The following is a 16213-nucleotide window of genomic DNA, read 5'->3' on the forward strand; positions in this document are numbered from 1 at the left end:
CATGAAGTTTTTTTTTTTCCTTCATTACACATTGGTGTTTCTCATACTATCAGTATAATCTATTTCACTTCCAGGCTCATTCATCCCCTTAGTAAATCATCTCTGATATAGTAAGTATGGAACACCATGCAAGAAGCTATGAGGGATAAAAGATAAATCATACCTCATTACCTAAAAACCTGTCCAAGTAGTGTCAGAGATCAAATGTGTATATAGATAACTCTGATAAAGGTATTTTAAAGCCCTATATGAAATAGGAATGATACAGATAAAGTGTTACATGAATTCAGAAGATGAAAAGATGATGTCTAGTTAGGAAGAAGTGGTATTTAAGTTGAACCTTAACATATAGATCTGTGTGCCTATAGTAATACTAATGTTTTTTCTCTTCTGGAAAGTATGATATAGATAGATATCTTACTGGTAAAGGATGAGTGTGCAGTGGGTGGAGAAAGGTGTTAAGAATGGGCATTCCCATCATGATGTGTTCCACAGACCACAGTGGATTCTATCAGGAAACACTGACCTAGCACATCAGTGAAGAATGTAATAAAGTTATGGAGCAAGGTGAGAGGAGTTGTCCAAAGGAATTGGATGTGTTAAATAGTTCTTCTCTGTGAAAGAAAAGAGTTCTTACATAGTGGTCTAGTTGTGAGGCCTGAGATGAGTCCTTTCACTTTCTTAGAGTTGTACAAATAATTTCCAAGGTCTAGACCCTCCCTAAAACTTTATGACACTGTATCTTCAGAGTAAAAAATTAACTCTGAACATTTCAACAGATAATGGTTCTAAACTATGGTGGTTCATCTTCTGAGGAACTTTTTAAAACTAAAGATAAATAGACTCGACTCCAGACTACTAAATAAGATTGCCAAGAGGGAATGTCCAGTCATTTGTATTTTTAAAGGCCTCTACAGTTTATTTGTTATACAATAAAGTTGAGATTTACATTTGAAGGAATAAAAGTTAAAAATTTAGATAGAGTTACAACTGGACAGTTATACAACACTATCCAAATTTCACTTTAATGTAGTGTAGCAAATTCTCAAAAAAGCTTTTAAATGAGAATATATGGAGGTGTTGGCATACCAAAACAAACATCAAATATCCATTTTAAAAAATCACTGATGTGAAAGAGATGTATATAACTTTGGTATGAACAAAACTATGCAGATAAAAATATGCAAGGAATAAAAACTTCCCCAAAGCAGCAATGAAGACATCAGAAAATGGGTTAGGGGCATATATTTAAAAAGGGGCTTCAAGTCAGGCTTGGTGGCACAAGCCTGTAATCCCAGCACTTTGGGAGGCTGAGAGGGATGGATTACCTGAGGTCATGAGTTCAAGACCAGCCTCGCCAACATGGTGAAACCTGGTCTCTACTAAAAGTACAAAAATTAGCCAGGCGTGGTGGCACATGTCTGTAATCCCACATGCTTGGGAGGCTGAAGCAGAAGAATTGCCTGAACCTGGGAGACAGTGGTGGGAGTGGGCTGAGATCATGCCACTGAACTCCAGCCTGCGTGACAGAGTGAGAGTCCATCTCAAAAAAACAAAAACAAAAAAAAAGAGGTTTCCATTTTAAATTTGTATTATATTTGATATACAATATCAATATACAATAAATCACTGTATATCATTGATACACAATGATAACTTAGCAAGCAAATTTTATATTCCAAATACATCTCAGACAACAAAAGTTAGGTGGAAGAAACTTTTATTATATAAAACTCTGGACTACATTAACTTATAAAGCAGGAACTGAAATCTCAAAAATAAAATCGATGGGAAAAATGAATAAGTAAAATTAAATAATTTTAAAAATGGACGTCTTCAGAGGATTTTGATCCATATGCATGGTTGGTAACGAGTAATTAATTGATCTAGGAAAAACAGTGTGTAGGATACATAACACATACTTAAACAATGAATGAATGAATGAGTAAATGAATGAACCAACATCCAATGAATAGCAACAAAAGAAATTGTACTTTAAATATCAGACTAGAAGCAAGATGGAGAAGAAAACAGACATAGACTTAAAAATATTTTCTGTATATTAAAATCAAGTAACACATAGAAGAGATAGCTCCCACTCCCTGAAGTCACTGTGAAAAGAATAATGAAAAGAATAATGTATGATGCTATACACGCTAATGACATGTATAGCATCATACTTACCCACTTACTAACAATGCTTAATTCAATCTAAGCTAGAATTAATCATTAAATTATTCAAAATAACCAATACTTTTAACTATAAATGCAATAGTTTCAAAATAAAATGAGTTGACAAAATTTATGTCACATGAACTGATATCACTCAGTGTGGGTCATGCATTCTGTTCTGTTTTTGGTTTGCAAAGCTAGCACATACAACAGCAGTAGAAGAAATTAAATCTATTCTGCCTGGCACCTAATAGTATGGAAAAAAATAAATTTTCAGAAGAGTAAAGAATTTCTCCACTGGAGGACAAATCCATGGTTGGAGAGGCAGTTACTGGTTGGCTGCTTACTGACTCTCCTAATGCCCTCCCTTACCTGTCCTAACTTAAGAAAACTCTAACTACCCAAAGGAATCAACGGACTACATTTCTTCCTCCCTGCTTCCTTTCCCAAAGTCAGTCTGTAAGTTCTGTTGCTTCTTTTCTAATATGTAATTGTATCCATGCATTTTATTCAGTTCTTACTACCACAGAATTCAGTACCTTGTGACCAGTCTACTGTACATGTCTCAGCCTCCTAATTGATGTAGTCAGTGTAATTTGGGAAAAATAGCATTTCCATGTCTTGATTATGCAATTATCCCTGCCTGGAAGACTTTCCCCCTCTTCTCTTGCTTCTTTCCATTCTAATATCCCAGGAGGCAGCACAAGTACTACACCTGCTCTCTATTAACGCTTCCTCCTCTTATTTTCCATGATGGCACCAATTTGACACTGATGTCATTTTCTACTGGACACCTGTGGCCCTTAAAATAAAACCCTTCATTGACAATTACCAAATTCAAATAGCATATTAAAAAGCACATTGCCTGAAACAAAGTAGCCAGCTGAAAAATTGTTTCTTTTATTTTCTACCTTACTATATGCTGCAATTTGTTTAATTCCTAATTTTAGGTATATGTCCTATTTTTCCTTCCTGAGGAAAGGTTCATATTAAATATCTCTTTGCAATTATCACACACTGTGCTTTACTCACAAACGTTTCATAAATGTAAGATAGAAGAGAGCATTTTTGCTTTTCAAAGAAAATATAAAAGGTGTTTAAGTGTATTTAATTAAATTTAAAACTATATTTTAATAATCAAAAGGTGAAACAAGCAAAATGTGGATTTTTTTTCTAACATTTTGATTAACTAGCATTACGAAGAGAAAAGAAATAAAAATACACTTCACCCTGAAAGGGCCATTTAATTTATCATTTCAAAGAAGCAATTACACTACAAAAAAATTCCCAACTTGTTCCAGGGAATTGAACCAACAAAAAGGAAATGTCTGTTAAGATATGGAAAGATACCTATATGAATTTACAAACTGCAAATGTGCAGAAGTTTATCTGTTTGTTCTTTCCTCTTTCTTTAAAGGGATAAACAGCCAAACTAATTTGATTTTTCCAGATTTGCAAATTTTATAACGTATTGAAATCCTGAGGGAGCTAACAACAGATGGATGATTGTGTAATTCTAATTTCAACTACCTTAGGGTTTAGAAGGCTGTCATTTCTTAAAAGATAATCAATTTCTCATTTCCAGAAACCTAAAAAAAATTGAATACACTACCCAGTATTTGTTTTAAAACATTTTATATCAAAACAATTTTTAATTTAAAGCAAATAGAGTGAAATTCTATAATAAAAAAATCATTGTTCCACCAGCCAAAAAAATACTTGATAAAGGATGAGAATACCTAAAGCCTTGGGAAGAAAACAATGTACTAGCAACAAGCTCAGTATATCACAATAATAAATATTAAACAATCAATCAACAGAAAGTCACTTCATTTTCTGGCTTTACTATAAGACTGGTGAATAGCTTCAGCTGGAACCTTTAAGGAATTTAAATCCGCATTCAGGGTTTATCTGCCTAGCTAATACATTCAACAAAGCCGACATCTGAGATCTCACTCGGCATAATTTAGAAACATAACAGAGGGCAGTAATGCATGCACACTGAGCAATCAGTTTTGCTGAATATTTAGGTAATATATACAATATAATTTTAATTTTAGATTTTCTACAGAAAATATGGTCCAATAAAGCAATGCGCAAAAGAGAGCTATACGAATTGGAGATTATTATGCTTAAGTCTAAAGAAATGCCCACTTTGGTCATGCAAATTTCCATGACTATCACACTTCTTACTCATTTCCTATTACTCCCCAACTTAACCATTAATAGCTGTATGTTTTTCACATAAATTTTTATGTTCATTCATAAGATTATAATTTTCTTCACAAATGCTTTCCTTTAAAATCTCTTCCCAATTTATGTTTTCTTTCCTCTATGCCTCAATTTCCTCATTTTAAATATGATGATTATGTCTAGTTCAGAGAACAGTTATAGGGTTGAATGACACAAGGTATATCAAGTGCCTCAACATAATACCTAATTTAAAAGAGGTGATCAATAGATATCAATTCCTTTCACCTACCTTAACTTTCGTTTAATAGTATCTTGTATTTTCTTCTCATTTCTTTGTTTTAATTCTCTTAGGTCTCTTTTACCCCTTTCCCAGGTTTGCATTAGATATCATTATGTGTAAATAAGTATAGGGTCACCTGTATATTCACATATATCTAATTATGTGAATTGTTAGATATTTAGAATTGTTACAGAACTATAATACGTTTCTTTGAATATAGATGTGAATATAGTGTGTGTATATATATATATATATAATTAAATCTCATATTGAAGATACAAAGGAGTTTGACACCTAATGTAACAATTTAGCCATATACAATATAATAAAACTATCAAAATGGTAGTTTAAAGTGAATGCAGTAGGAGCAGAGAAGAGAGAATCCTGCTTAGGAATAAGAGAGGTTACATTCTAGATGAAACTTTACAGGTGAGTCGGGCATTATCATGTGGATGTCACGGAGAGGGAAGCATCCATCTAGAAGGAACAACAGGAGCAAAAATTTAGTGAGGCAAATGCGCAGAATGTGTTTGGGCAGTTAATGGTAATAAGGCTAGAAAGATATGTCTAACTTGAATAAATAACACATATTTGAATGATGGTTTCTTCAGCAAAAGAAGAAGTCATATGACCCTTACAGGAAAGATGATCTGTTATCAGTAGTATATGCTAACTCCACTTTCTTCACTGTCTCTTTATTCACTGCCCCTTAAGTATTGGATATTCATCCGTGGAAAACTTCATTTCTGTACTCCATTTTTTTCCTTTATACAGTTACTATTATCAAATAATCTTTGTAAGGTACAGGTGAATCAAGTAAAGTTTCTGCTCAGAAATCTTAAATGGTTTACTCTATTGCCTATTAAATTAAGATACTAATTGACACATTTTATAAAGTCTTCCTCCATCATTCTTTTATCCATTCTTTCCTTTATTTGACAAACATTTATTGACGTTATTGTTCTAGGTGCAGAGAATGAAATGATAGGTAAAACACAAAAACAACCCTAAAGAAATTTACAGGAATGAGAAGAATTAGACACTAAGTCAGAATTTGAGAAAGAAATTACAATGAGATGTATTGGCTTTATATACCAAGCTGATGGCTTAGTAATTTGTATTTGTAGCCCACACTTTTCCTCTAAACTCGATTCACATGTCCAGAATGTATAAAGCATATTTACTTGAATGTCCAACAAGTATCTCAAACAACAAAAAAGCCAGCACCTAATCTCTACTTCCTTTCCTATTCTTCATCTCAATGTACAATCATTCCATCCTCCTAGTAACTCAGAAAAATAGCTTATTGTCCTCCTTGACTCCTTTCTTTCTCTCATACCCCACATTCAATCTGTTAACCAATTCTGTTGGCCCTATCTTTAAAATATATCCAGAATCCAAAAACTTCTCACCGTCTCCATTACTGACATCCTCATCTCAGCCATTCCTGTTTTTCAATAGCCTCTTAACTCATTTCCCTGCTTCAGTCGTTTCTCTTCCTTCAGTCATTTCTCAACACCACAGCCACAATGCTCTTATAAAATGCAAATTAGCGTGTCATGCCTATGTTCAAAACCCTGCAACGACTTTCAAGATCCTGTATCATGCTCTCCTATGTGACTTTTAACACCACCAATTCCTCTCCTTTACTCCTTTCTAGCCATATTAGTCTCCTTTGTGGCCATTTGTTAGCACTCTCTTGCCCTGAAAATACCCATATATCTTGCCTGCACATCCCCTGCTGAACTGTGGTAAAAAAAAAAAAAAAAAAAAAAAAGCATCATCAATAAAACTTTATATGAAAACTACTTAATACTTTAATCTTCACTCCTAACTAAAACTTCCCATATCCTTTTTCTGTTGTGTATTTCCTCATTTATCATTACACCTTTTAACTTACTGAATATTCTACTTATTTTCTGTCTTCCCACTAGAAAGTAAACTCCATGAGCAGAAGACTTTTTCTGTCACAGTTTCAGTACCTAATACAGGATAATTTGTTGCATAATGAACACATGTGTGTCTGGGACAGGGGGTAGTTGGGAGTGATGTGAAGAGTTTAGTGTTCTGCATGGAAAGAAAGTATGATGCTTGAGAAAAGGAAGGGGCAGGATAATGTAAGATCATGGGTACCATGATAATAAGCTGAGACTTTATGCTATGGTCAATGGTGAGAAATGGCAGAGGAATGAGTGGGTTAGATTTACATGTCAAAGATCACTCTGAGAGCAGTGTAAAGAGCACCTTTGAAAAAGAACCAGACTCCAAGTAGAGATATCAACTAAAAAGGTTATTATGACAACTTCTCTTGTTACAGATCTTAATGGAAAAGCTTTCTGTTTTTCCTCACTCAGTATGATGTTAGCTGTGAGTTTATCACATATGGGCTTTACTGTGTTGAGGTATGTTCCTTCTAAACCCAATTTGTTAACAGTTTTTTATTATAAATGATGTTGAATTGTATCAAATGCATTTTCAGCATCTATTGAAATGATTCTATAGTTTTTTCCTGGATGATCTATCCTTGGCCAAAAGTAGAGTGAAGTCCTCTACAGCTGTATTGCAGTTAATCTCTCTCATAAAGTCTAGCAATATTTGTTTTATGAATCTGGGTGCTCCAGTGTTAGGTGCATGTATATTTATTACTGTTATATCCTCTCACTGAAGTGATCCCTTTACCATTATATAACGACCTTTTTGGTCTCTTTTTATAGTCTTTGCCTTAAAGTCTATTTCATCTGATATAAGTATAGTTACTCCTATCCTTTTATGGCTGCCATTGGCATAAAATATCTTTTTCCATTACTTCATTTTCAGTCTATGTGAGTCTTGATAAGTGGAGTAAGTTTCTTGTAGAAAATATATAGTTAGGTCCTGTTTTGATATTCAGCCATTTTGTATCTTTCAATAGAAAAATTCAGTCTGTTTACATTCAATGTTACTATTAATAATAACCATTTTATTACTTGTTTACTAGTTATTGTGTGACTCCTCTCTTCCTCTATCCTTTCTTACTACCTTCTTTTGCATTTATTTTTTTCTGCTAGTATTTTTTTTTGGGTATCTATTATAGGTTTTTTTTGTTTGTGTTTACCATGAGGCTTACAGAGCCTTCCTATAGTTATTATGATGTTATTTTAAAAAGATAATAACTTGATTGCAAAAACAAACAAAAAAACTATACACATTAATTCCTTTCTACCACCATTTTGAATTTTTGACTTTACAATTTATATTATTTATATTGCCTATCCCTTAAAAAATTGTTGCAGTTATCAGTTTTTAATAGTTTGTCTTTTAGTCTTCTTAGTAAAGATTAAGTGGTTAACATACCATGACTAAATATTAGTGCAATAATCATGTTAGCATCCTTTTCTTTCCATTTTAAAACTCCCTTTAGCACTTCTTGTATGTAGGTCTGAAAGTGATAAGTTCCCTCAACATTTGTTCGTCTGGGAAAGTCTTATTCTCCTTCATTTCTTAAGGATAGCTTTCCTGGATATGGTATTCTTGGTTTACATGTTTTTATTTTTTACTTTTTTTTCCCAACATTTTGAGTATATTGTCCTACTCATTCTTGTCCTGTAAAGTATCTGTTGTCAGGCATATTGGAGCTCCCTAATATATTATTTGCTTATTTTCTCTCACTGTTTTCAGGATCTTCTCTTTCTCTTTGACTTTTGAGAGTTTGATTATAATATGTATTGGGGTATTCTTATTTGAGTGGAATCTAATTGTTGACCTTTGACCTTCCTGTATCTAGTCATCTGTACATTTTTCCAGGTTTGGAAATATTTCTGTTATTTTTCCTGGAATAAACTTTCTAGCCCTTGTCTTTCTCAGTTCTCTCTTTAATTACAATAACTCAAATATTTGTTTTTTTGATGTTGTTATATATCCTATAAGCTTTTTTTATTCCTTTTCATCCTTTTTTCTCCTCAGACTACGTATTTTCAAATTGTCTTCAAGCTCACTGATTTTTTTTCTTCTGTGTGATAAATTCTGCTGTTGATGCTCTTTATTACATTTTTTCATTTTCCTTTCAATCATTCTATTTTTCAGTTCCAGGATTTCTGCTTAATTTTTAAGAATGATTTCAATCTCTCTATTAAATTTCTCTGATAAGTTTCTGAATTGATCTTAGTGTTTTCTTGAAGTATGTTGACCTTCCTTAAAGCAATTTAGAAATCTTTGTGAGATCACGCATCTCTGTCATTTTATGATTGGTCTTCGGCATCTTATTTTGTCCATTTGGTGAGGTCGTATTTCCATGAATGTTCTTAATACTTGTGGACACACGATGATATCTACATGCTGCAGAATTACGTATTTATTTTACTCTTTGCAGTCTAGCTTTATTTGTGCCTATCTTTCTAGAGGGCCTTCCAGGGATTCTAAGCAGACTAAGCAGACTGAGCCTGTGACTATTGTACCCATCTAGAGAACACTCTAAGCCCAGGCTTGCTGCATGTTTTGCAAGGCCTGAGATTGACATAGCTTTCCAGCCCAGAAAGACATGGGGAAGATCCAAAGAGAGCACTGGAGCTATGCAGGAACTCTGGCCAGGAATCAGAGTCCAGATGACTGTAAGCCCCAGATGGGTGCGGTTCCCAGCAGGTCTCTGTATAAGGAAGACTGGAGTTGAGACTAGGTCCCTCGGTATCTCCTGTAGGAAGGAGGCTGATAGGCTATCTCATTGGCTCAGACAGGGATGTGTAAGCCAGCAGGTCTCTGCACAAGTGGGGGTAGTTCCTCAGTTGCAACAGGGGGGGTCAGAGCTGATACTACGTTCCTCAAGATCTGCTGTGAGATGGAGCCTCATGTGCCTATCATGCTGGCTCAGACGTGCACACATCTCCTAGCAGGTCCCTGCACTGAAAAGACAGCTCCCCAACTGCTGTAGAAGAGACTAGAGCTGATACTAGTACCCTAGGGATCTGCTATGAGATAGAAGCTGGAGAGACATATCTCAGCTCAGAGGGGTACATGTCACCCAGTAATTCCCTGCACAGTTAAGATTGCAGCAGAAGAAGCCAGGGCTGAGACTGGGCCCTCTGAGTATCTGCTGTGGGACAGAGGCTAGCATGCCCATAACACCGACCCAGACAAATGCATGTATCTTTTGTGAGACATAGTGAGTTTGAGGGATTCTGTGGCATATTCAGGTGATGTTTACTTACTAGGCCACTGGAAATATAAGAATAAAGCCTATAGTAGATCTTTGAGTGAACGATGTAAATTTTGAAATCATCAATATATGAGAGATAGGTAAAACAGTATAAGCAGAGGAGACCACTAGGGAATAATGGATAGAATCAGAAGAATAGAAGACATTGCTTAAGGCAAAACAACTTTTAGTGGATAGAGAGAGAAAAAGAAAGCTCAAGAAAGAATCAGAGTTACAAGGAAACCTAGACATTTACAAAGAAAAGAGGCTTAATGATATCTGGAATGTATATGGCACCAAGTAAGAGATTGTTAGGATGAGAAAACTGCCTATCTGTAATATCATTACACATCTCCATTAATTATCTAGTTACATACTGAGTCTTTTTCAAACTTCAAAATGTTTAAAATGTACCTGTAGACTCCACTGAAGGGAAGTAGCATTCAGATGGGCTTTCAGTGAGATGAAGCACAAATTTTTCAAGTAATTCTATTAAGGCTGTAATAAACAAAAGAATAATTAGGATATTAAAGGTCAGAATAATATGTGACAATGCATCCTTAAATCACAGAACTAGTAGATAAAAGTCATCTGAACTTCACAGATACACTCTAAGGGAGTTCAATTCAAATGCGTACTGTTTTAGTATTCATAACACTGTTTCTGATGCAAATTAAACTTTAATAGCTTAGCTAAGAACCTAGTCAATATAAAACTGAAAAAGGATCATCTGTTTTCTTTAGATCCTCTAAGAATTATTTCAGAATTTGCTAAATGATTTCAAAACTGAAAGAAAAATATCACTAATTATGCTATAATACCTTACCTTTGTCCTTTATGCATAACAAAAAAAAAGTATTAGTGGGTTCTAAGGCTAGGATCAATGCATAGCTCATTCAAAATCAGGACATATTATATGTTTTATATGCTTTGCAACTGATGGTATCTATTCAAGGCAACCAATATCAAAAGAAGGCTTGACCTATCTGGCTTGGAAGTGATAAAATGGTTATTTTCTAGGCTGGTTTGATAATGCCACTAGGCTTGCATCTAATACCCCTGAAATGGATATAAACAGGTACAATATAATTAATATGCAACCCAGAGTTTGTTGTGGTTTTGAGTTTTTTGTTGTTGTTGTTGACAATAAATAAATTTGTAGAGTCAATGTTATGCTTTAAATAACAAGTACACTTTACTCACTATGTAAAATTGTCCCTTAATTATATCCAGGATATTAACTCTAACCTATATTAACTAAATGAACCCTATTCCACAAACAAGTACATTTTAAGAATATAATTCTTGGAGAACAATTAGTGTTCAACAGGTGAAAAGTCCAAAATCAAAGAGGAATAACGTATGCTTTTCAGCAATTGTAGCTGACAAGCTCTATCTCATAATATTTTAATGGCTTAGGACAAAAATGAAATGATTTTATTCATTGAACTCTATTCATATGATGATTTCAAAGTTGAATAAGTATTAAAAGTATAAGAATCCAATTGTCAAGGGTCAGAAAGGACATCAGTATTGTAAGCTATTTATGTTTATAGTTGCTTAGACTGGTTCTATCTTCATGTGTAGACACAAATTTTGCCATACTTATAAAAATGTTTCAAGTCTCTCTTCTATGAACTAACAAATTAAATAGCCCTCAGGCGAGAGCATTTCAATTCTATGTGTATAAACTTCTTTCTTTATAAATCACTTAATACTGTCTCTTGAGATTATAAATTTTGCAGAAAGAACAATGTCTTGATGAAGTTCAGATATAATCATTCTTAGTTTAATGATAATAATTTAAGGTGCAAGATATACATTAGTAACAAAGGTTATACAGAAAGACACTTTTATAACTCCAAACATAATGTAATTATTTTTACTTTGGCACAACCATGTTTGCTACACGCTATGTATTTAAGTAAAGTGCTTGAGTTAATGGGAAAAGACACAGCATATTGCTAAGCAATTCTTTGAATCCTGTGCCTGAGATTAGGTCAGAAATACAGAAAATTCATTACATCTGTGAAGGAACTACACACAAAATAATCTGATACTTAAGAGTCACATGACCAACTTCATACGTAGCAAGCCACACTATTTTCTGGCAAGTACTGATATTCAAATATAATGTTATTGGATCAGTACATTAGAGGCTTATGGAGGAACAAATTCTATATTGCATAGGTAAAAATGACATTACTAAAGTACTCCAAGAAGGTTCTAGATTTCTACTGATGCCTATTTATTCATTTTGCCCAGCAACCCTTATGAACAGCAACATATATTTTCAGGTATTTTGAGGGATAGGCTGTACTCATGTAACAATGCTAAAAATTGATCTATATGTGGTCATTGAACCTATGACTCTTATCTCAGTACATCTTTCTAACCAATTGTAAGTGTAGCTGAACTACATAATTACTAGAGTGGCTATTTATCTCAGTATGACCAACAGCCTCACTGTCAACCCACTGAAAATTCCATTAACACAAGTAAATTAATTCATGTCACAAAACAATCTTTAACTATAAAACAAATTAATTCCAGGATGTTACTGTCCAGAAAGTAAACTATAGAATATTGTTCCTCTAAAGTGAATTTTTACATTTTAAATGACAGATCTGGAATTTCTATAGAGGGTTTTAAATTATGGGCCTTCTCCCTTTAATCACATCTATTTCCTGGGGTAGGAATATGACATGAATAGTCTATAAAACCAAAATTTATAATATTTATATACTAAGAAGAACATGTGGGTTTTCTGCTGAGAAAAAACTAAGGCAGACTGTTCAAGGATACTTGGGTATTGATTCTACTTTCTCCTTGGGCATTGCTATCTGCTATGGTCTGAAGGTTGGTATCCCTGAAAATTTCTTATGTTAAAATCCAATACATATCCAAACAGATAGTACTCAGAAGTTTTGCCTTTGGGAAGTGAACAAGTCATGAGCTCTCTGTCCTCATGAAAGGAATTAGTGCCCTTATAAAAGAGGCTGAAGGGAGTTGTCCTTCCCTGTATTTCACCATGTGAGGATGTAGTAAGAAGGCACCATCTTTGAAGTAGAGAGCAATTCCTTACAAGACACTGAATCTGCTCGTGCCTTGATCTTGGTGTTCCCTGCCTCCAGAACTGTAAGAAATAATTTTCTAATGATTATAAATTACCCAACCTCAAGTATTTTGCTTTGGCAGCCTGAAGAAACTAAGATATCATCATAACAATAACTGATTCCAAAACTAGGACAGCTCTATGCTTTGAGTACCCATACAACCATTCTGTTTTTCACTTTCAGTATAGTATTCAAGAAATTACACTATATTATAAGATAGTTTTGTGTTAGATTTTGCCCAGCCATAGGATAACTTAAGTATTCTGAGCACATTTAAGCTAGGCTAGGTTAAGCTATGATATTCAGTAGGTTAGGTATGTTAAACGCATTTTCAACTTATGATGCATTTATTAGGATGTAGCTTCATTGTAAGTTGAAAAGCATCTGTATAATATTGTATTGAGTGAAATGTCCAATAAAATAGTATAGTTTATATTGACTGATTTTGATTAAAAATAAAAAGTGATAATACATGAAGGATGAAATTACAGGCAAATTTTAGCTCTTTATTTTGCTTATTTGTAATTTCTGATTTTCCTAAAATAAACATGTTAGATAATTGTCCAGTTGCTAAATGATGAATACTTAAAGTAGTGGCAGAAGACATGAATGAGAAAGAACAAATTAGAGACAGACTTAGGAATAGCATCTGTAAGACCTGATGACTAAGAGGACAGGTATCATTCAGGGGATAAAAGGAAGAAGTCAAGGAAAATTAAGTTTCTCCTTTCAATGATTGAGTAGATACTATTGGTAATAATCAGAAAAGAGAAAGCAACAGGAAGAACATACTTCATTTTATACTCTCAATGGTATCTCACACAGGAAAAACCTAAAAATTGGGAGCACTAAAATTTAAACAAAGGGGACAATAGGATTAAATTACAAGAGCAAAATAAAAAGAAACTTAAATATAACCAAAGGTAAATTAGAAATCACAAAAACATATTCCTTTTTTAAAAAGAAGACTCATATAAGAAGACTTTTTATAATTATGAGTAATTATGTGGAATCACCTAACGCTCACTGCTAGAGACGAGATTTTGCCCCAACACTATAGTCCATAAAAAGGAACCAGAAACTTTTAGACTCTATTTTTAAGAGTATCAAAGTAATGAATAGGCAGGGCGCGGTGGCTCATGCCTGTAATCTCAGCATTTTGGGAGGCTGAGGCGGGTGGATCACCTGAAATCAGGAGTTTGAGACCAGTCTGGTCAACACGGTGAAACCCCGTCTCTACTAAAAATACAAAAATTAACTAGGTGTCGTGACATGCGCCTGTAATCCCAGCTACTCAGGAGGCTGAGGCAGGAGAATCACCTGAACCCAGGAGGCGGAGGTTGTGGTGAGCCAAGATCGCACCATGGCACTCCAGCCTGGACGACAGAGCAAGACTCTGTCTCAAAAACAAAACAAAGTAATAAATAACTGAGGTCCAGAATTGTGGAAAGTGCCCTAAGATACCCAGATTCCAAAGAGAACACAGTTTTAATGGTAATGTTCTACATGTTTGTCCTGTTTCAGAGGAATGAGTAAGAGTTAAACAGCTGATACTTCTCTTTTGTCTTACTATCCCTGTTAGAGATAAACTCAGAATGACATACAAATTTAGTTCCTGTATTTAAACTGAACATCATTCCAGTCTGCTGCTTTCTTAATTTGTTGTGCAAATTAAGAGTTTATATTAAACTGTGCAGCCCACAGTTTATATTAAATATTCTCTATTATTCAATCAATGGTAAATATATACTTAGAATAGATATTTTATAAATATCTGGGGGGGATAAAACATAGTTTAACTGCTCACTTTATACTCAAACTTTGGAGAACAACGTTTGATTTCTTAGCCATAAATATATAACATTATTCTCTGGAAATATTTCTCCAACAACTAACAATATAAAAACTTTTCTCCATTTCCCATTTTAAATTTTAGAACAAATGACACAAATATGAAAACTATAAAGCATTGCTGATAAAGTACACAATACCTTTTAAATTATGGTTTTCAGGAAATCTAGCTTATATTGACATTAGAACTTTTTTCTAAGCACTTCTTTTTACATTATTCAAAATAAATGTTAATTTAAAAAATGATGATTTCAGAAAACAAATGCGCAAGTAGATAACTGAATACAAATAAACTTGTTTGCTAATTTAGAAAACATAGCTGTTCCCTTAAAACAAAATTTCCTTAGGAGTCACTAAATTTACTTGCATGAATATAAAAGTGATTCAGAATAACAATGTTGATTAAAAAATCAATAAAATTTCTAAAAAATATAACAATATGTCATATTCAGGTAAAAACTGAATATGAAAAAAAAAACAAGCAAATTGCTACCTAGTCTAGTTTTGCTCACCAAGACTGTTTAGACAGTTCCAAAAAGAAAAAAACAGTGCTTAGTAGTGTCTCATATTTTAATTTGTGTTCTCTCAGGATCCCAATTTTCTCAGAAATCAGCAAACTTCTGGATTTAGCATTATGTTTTCTGCATATGCCAATACTAATCTTTAAGAACCACAGATTCTATTAATATAATTTTCATACATAAGAAAACCCACAATGGAAACAATGTACTTACCCTCTCCACTGATTATATCAGGTTTGGCTTTCATCATTTTGCAAAATTGTCTTTGGCAGTTTTCTATCCATTCAGTTTGTTTATCAGATATTTTGAGGCATAATAAAAGCTTGTCAAGATCATTGTCTAATCAGAAAGATAACATATTATTATAATAAGACATGCTAGATATACTGAAAAATTATTAATGTTAACTATGTAAACAGTTGAAAATTCCATATGGAATACATATGGCTTTCAAAGGAAAACAGATATTCTTCTGTAATTACATCTTATACCATTAATTGTTTGTTACATGTATTAAAAGTTGACAACAATGAATTACTGAATTATTAAAAGCTCATAAAATGGATTGTGATTTGTAACCATAATTCTTGAATAGTCTTTTTCTTATACGAATATGGCTCATTACTGAGTATCTGTTTTAATAGACAGCATGAACCTTAAAATTTCACTATGTGGACTGACAGGAACACTACACTCATTCCTCATGTACTTTCAGATACAATTTTTTATTCACTTCTTTAAAAGCAAAAAGAAAGCATAAGTGTAAAAAATCTTTAGTCAGTCATTTATTCATCTTGGAAAAATATGCTGCTGAAGGGGTTAAAATATGCTATTCTGACATATTGATTATTTAAATTAAAGACACTTGAAAAACAGCAAGTGCAAGATCACGTTGAGCTTCGTGTTGTTTCTC

The 16213-nt window shown here is 33.5% G+C and overlaps 1 protein-coding gene across 3 annotated transcripts in view; it reads right to left on the bottom strand.

Moving 5' to 3' along the window:
* The window catches only part of TBC1D32 (TBC1 domain family member 32), a 249792-nt gene that overhangs the window by 36618 nt on the left and 196961 nt on the right, over positions 1-16213 (bottom strand). Inside the window, exons 28-30 of one of the 3 annotated variants that reach the window (XM_055389796.2) lie at positions 15514-15639; positions 10227-10310; positions 298-5122 (exon numbers count right to left, since the gene is read on the bottom strand). In XM_055389796.2, coding sequence (XP_055245771.1) covers positions 5034-5122; positions 10227-10310; positions 15514-15639 — 299 coding nt within the window. In that variant the 3' untranslated portion in view covers positions 298-5033. Of the gene's footprint in view, positions 1-297; positions 5123-10226; positions 10311-15513; positions 15640-16213 lie in introns of those variants that run through there. The other 2 variants (XM_055389797.2, XM_004044609.4) reach the window with 2 other exon arrangements.

The sequence above is a fragment of the Gorilla gorilla genome, chromosome 5, assembly GCF_029281585.2.
Source record: "Gorilla gorilla gorilla isolate KB3781 chromosome 5, NHGRI_mGorGor1-v2.1_pri, whole genome shotgun sequence".
NCBI lineage: Eukaryota > Metazoa > Chordata > Mammalia > Primates > Hominidae > Gorilla > Gorilla gorilla.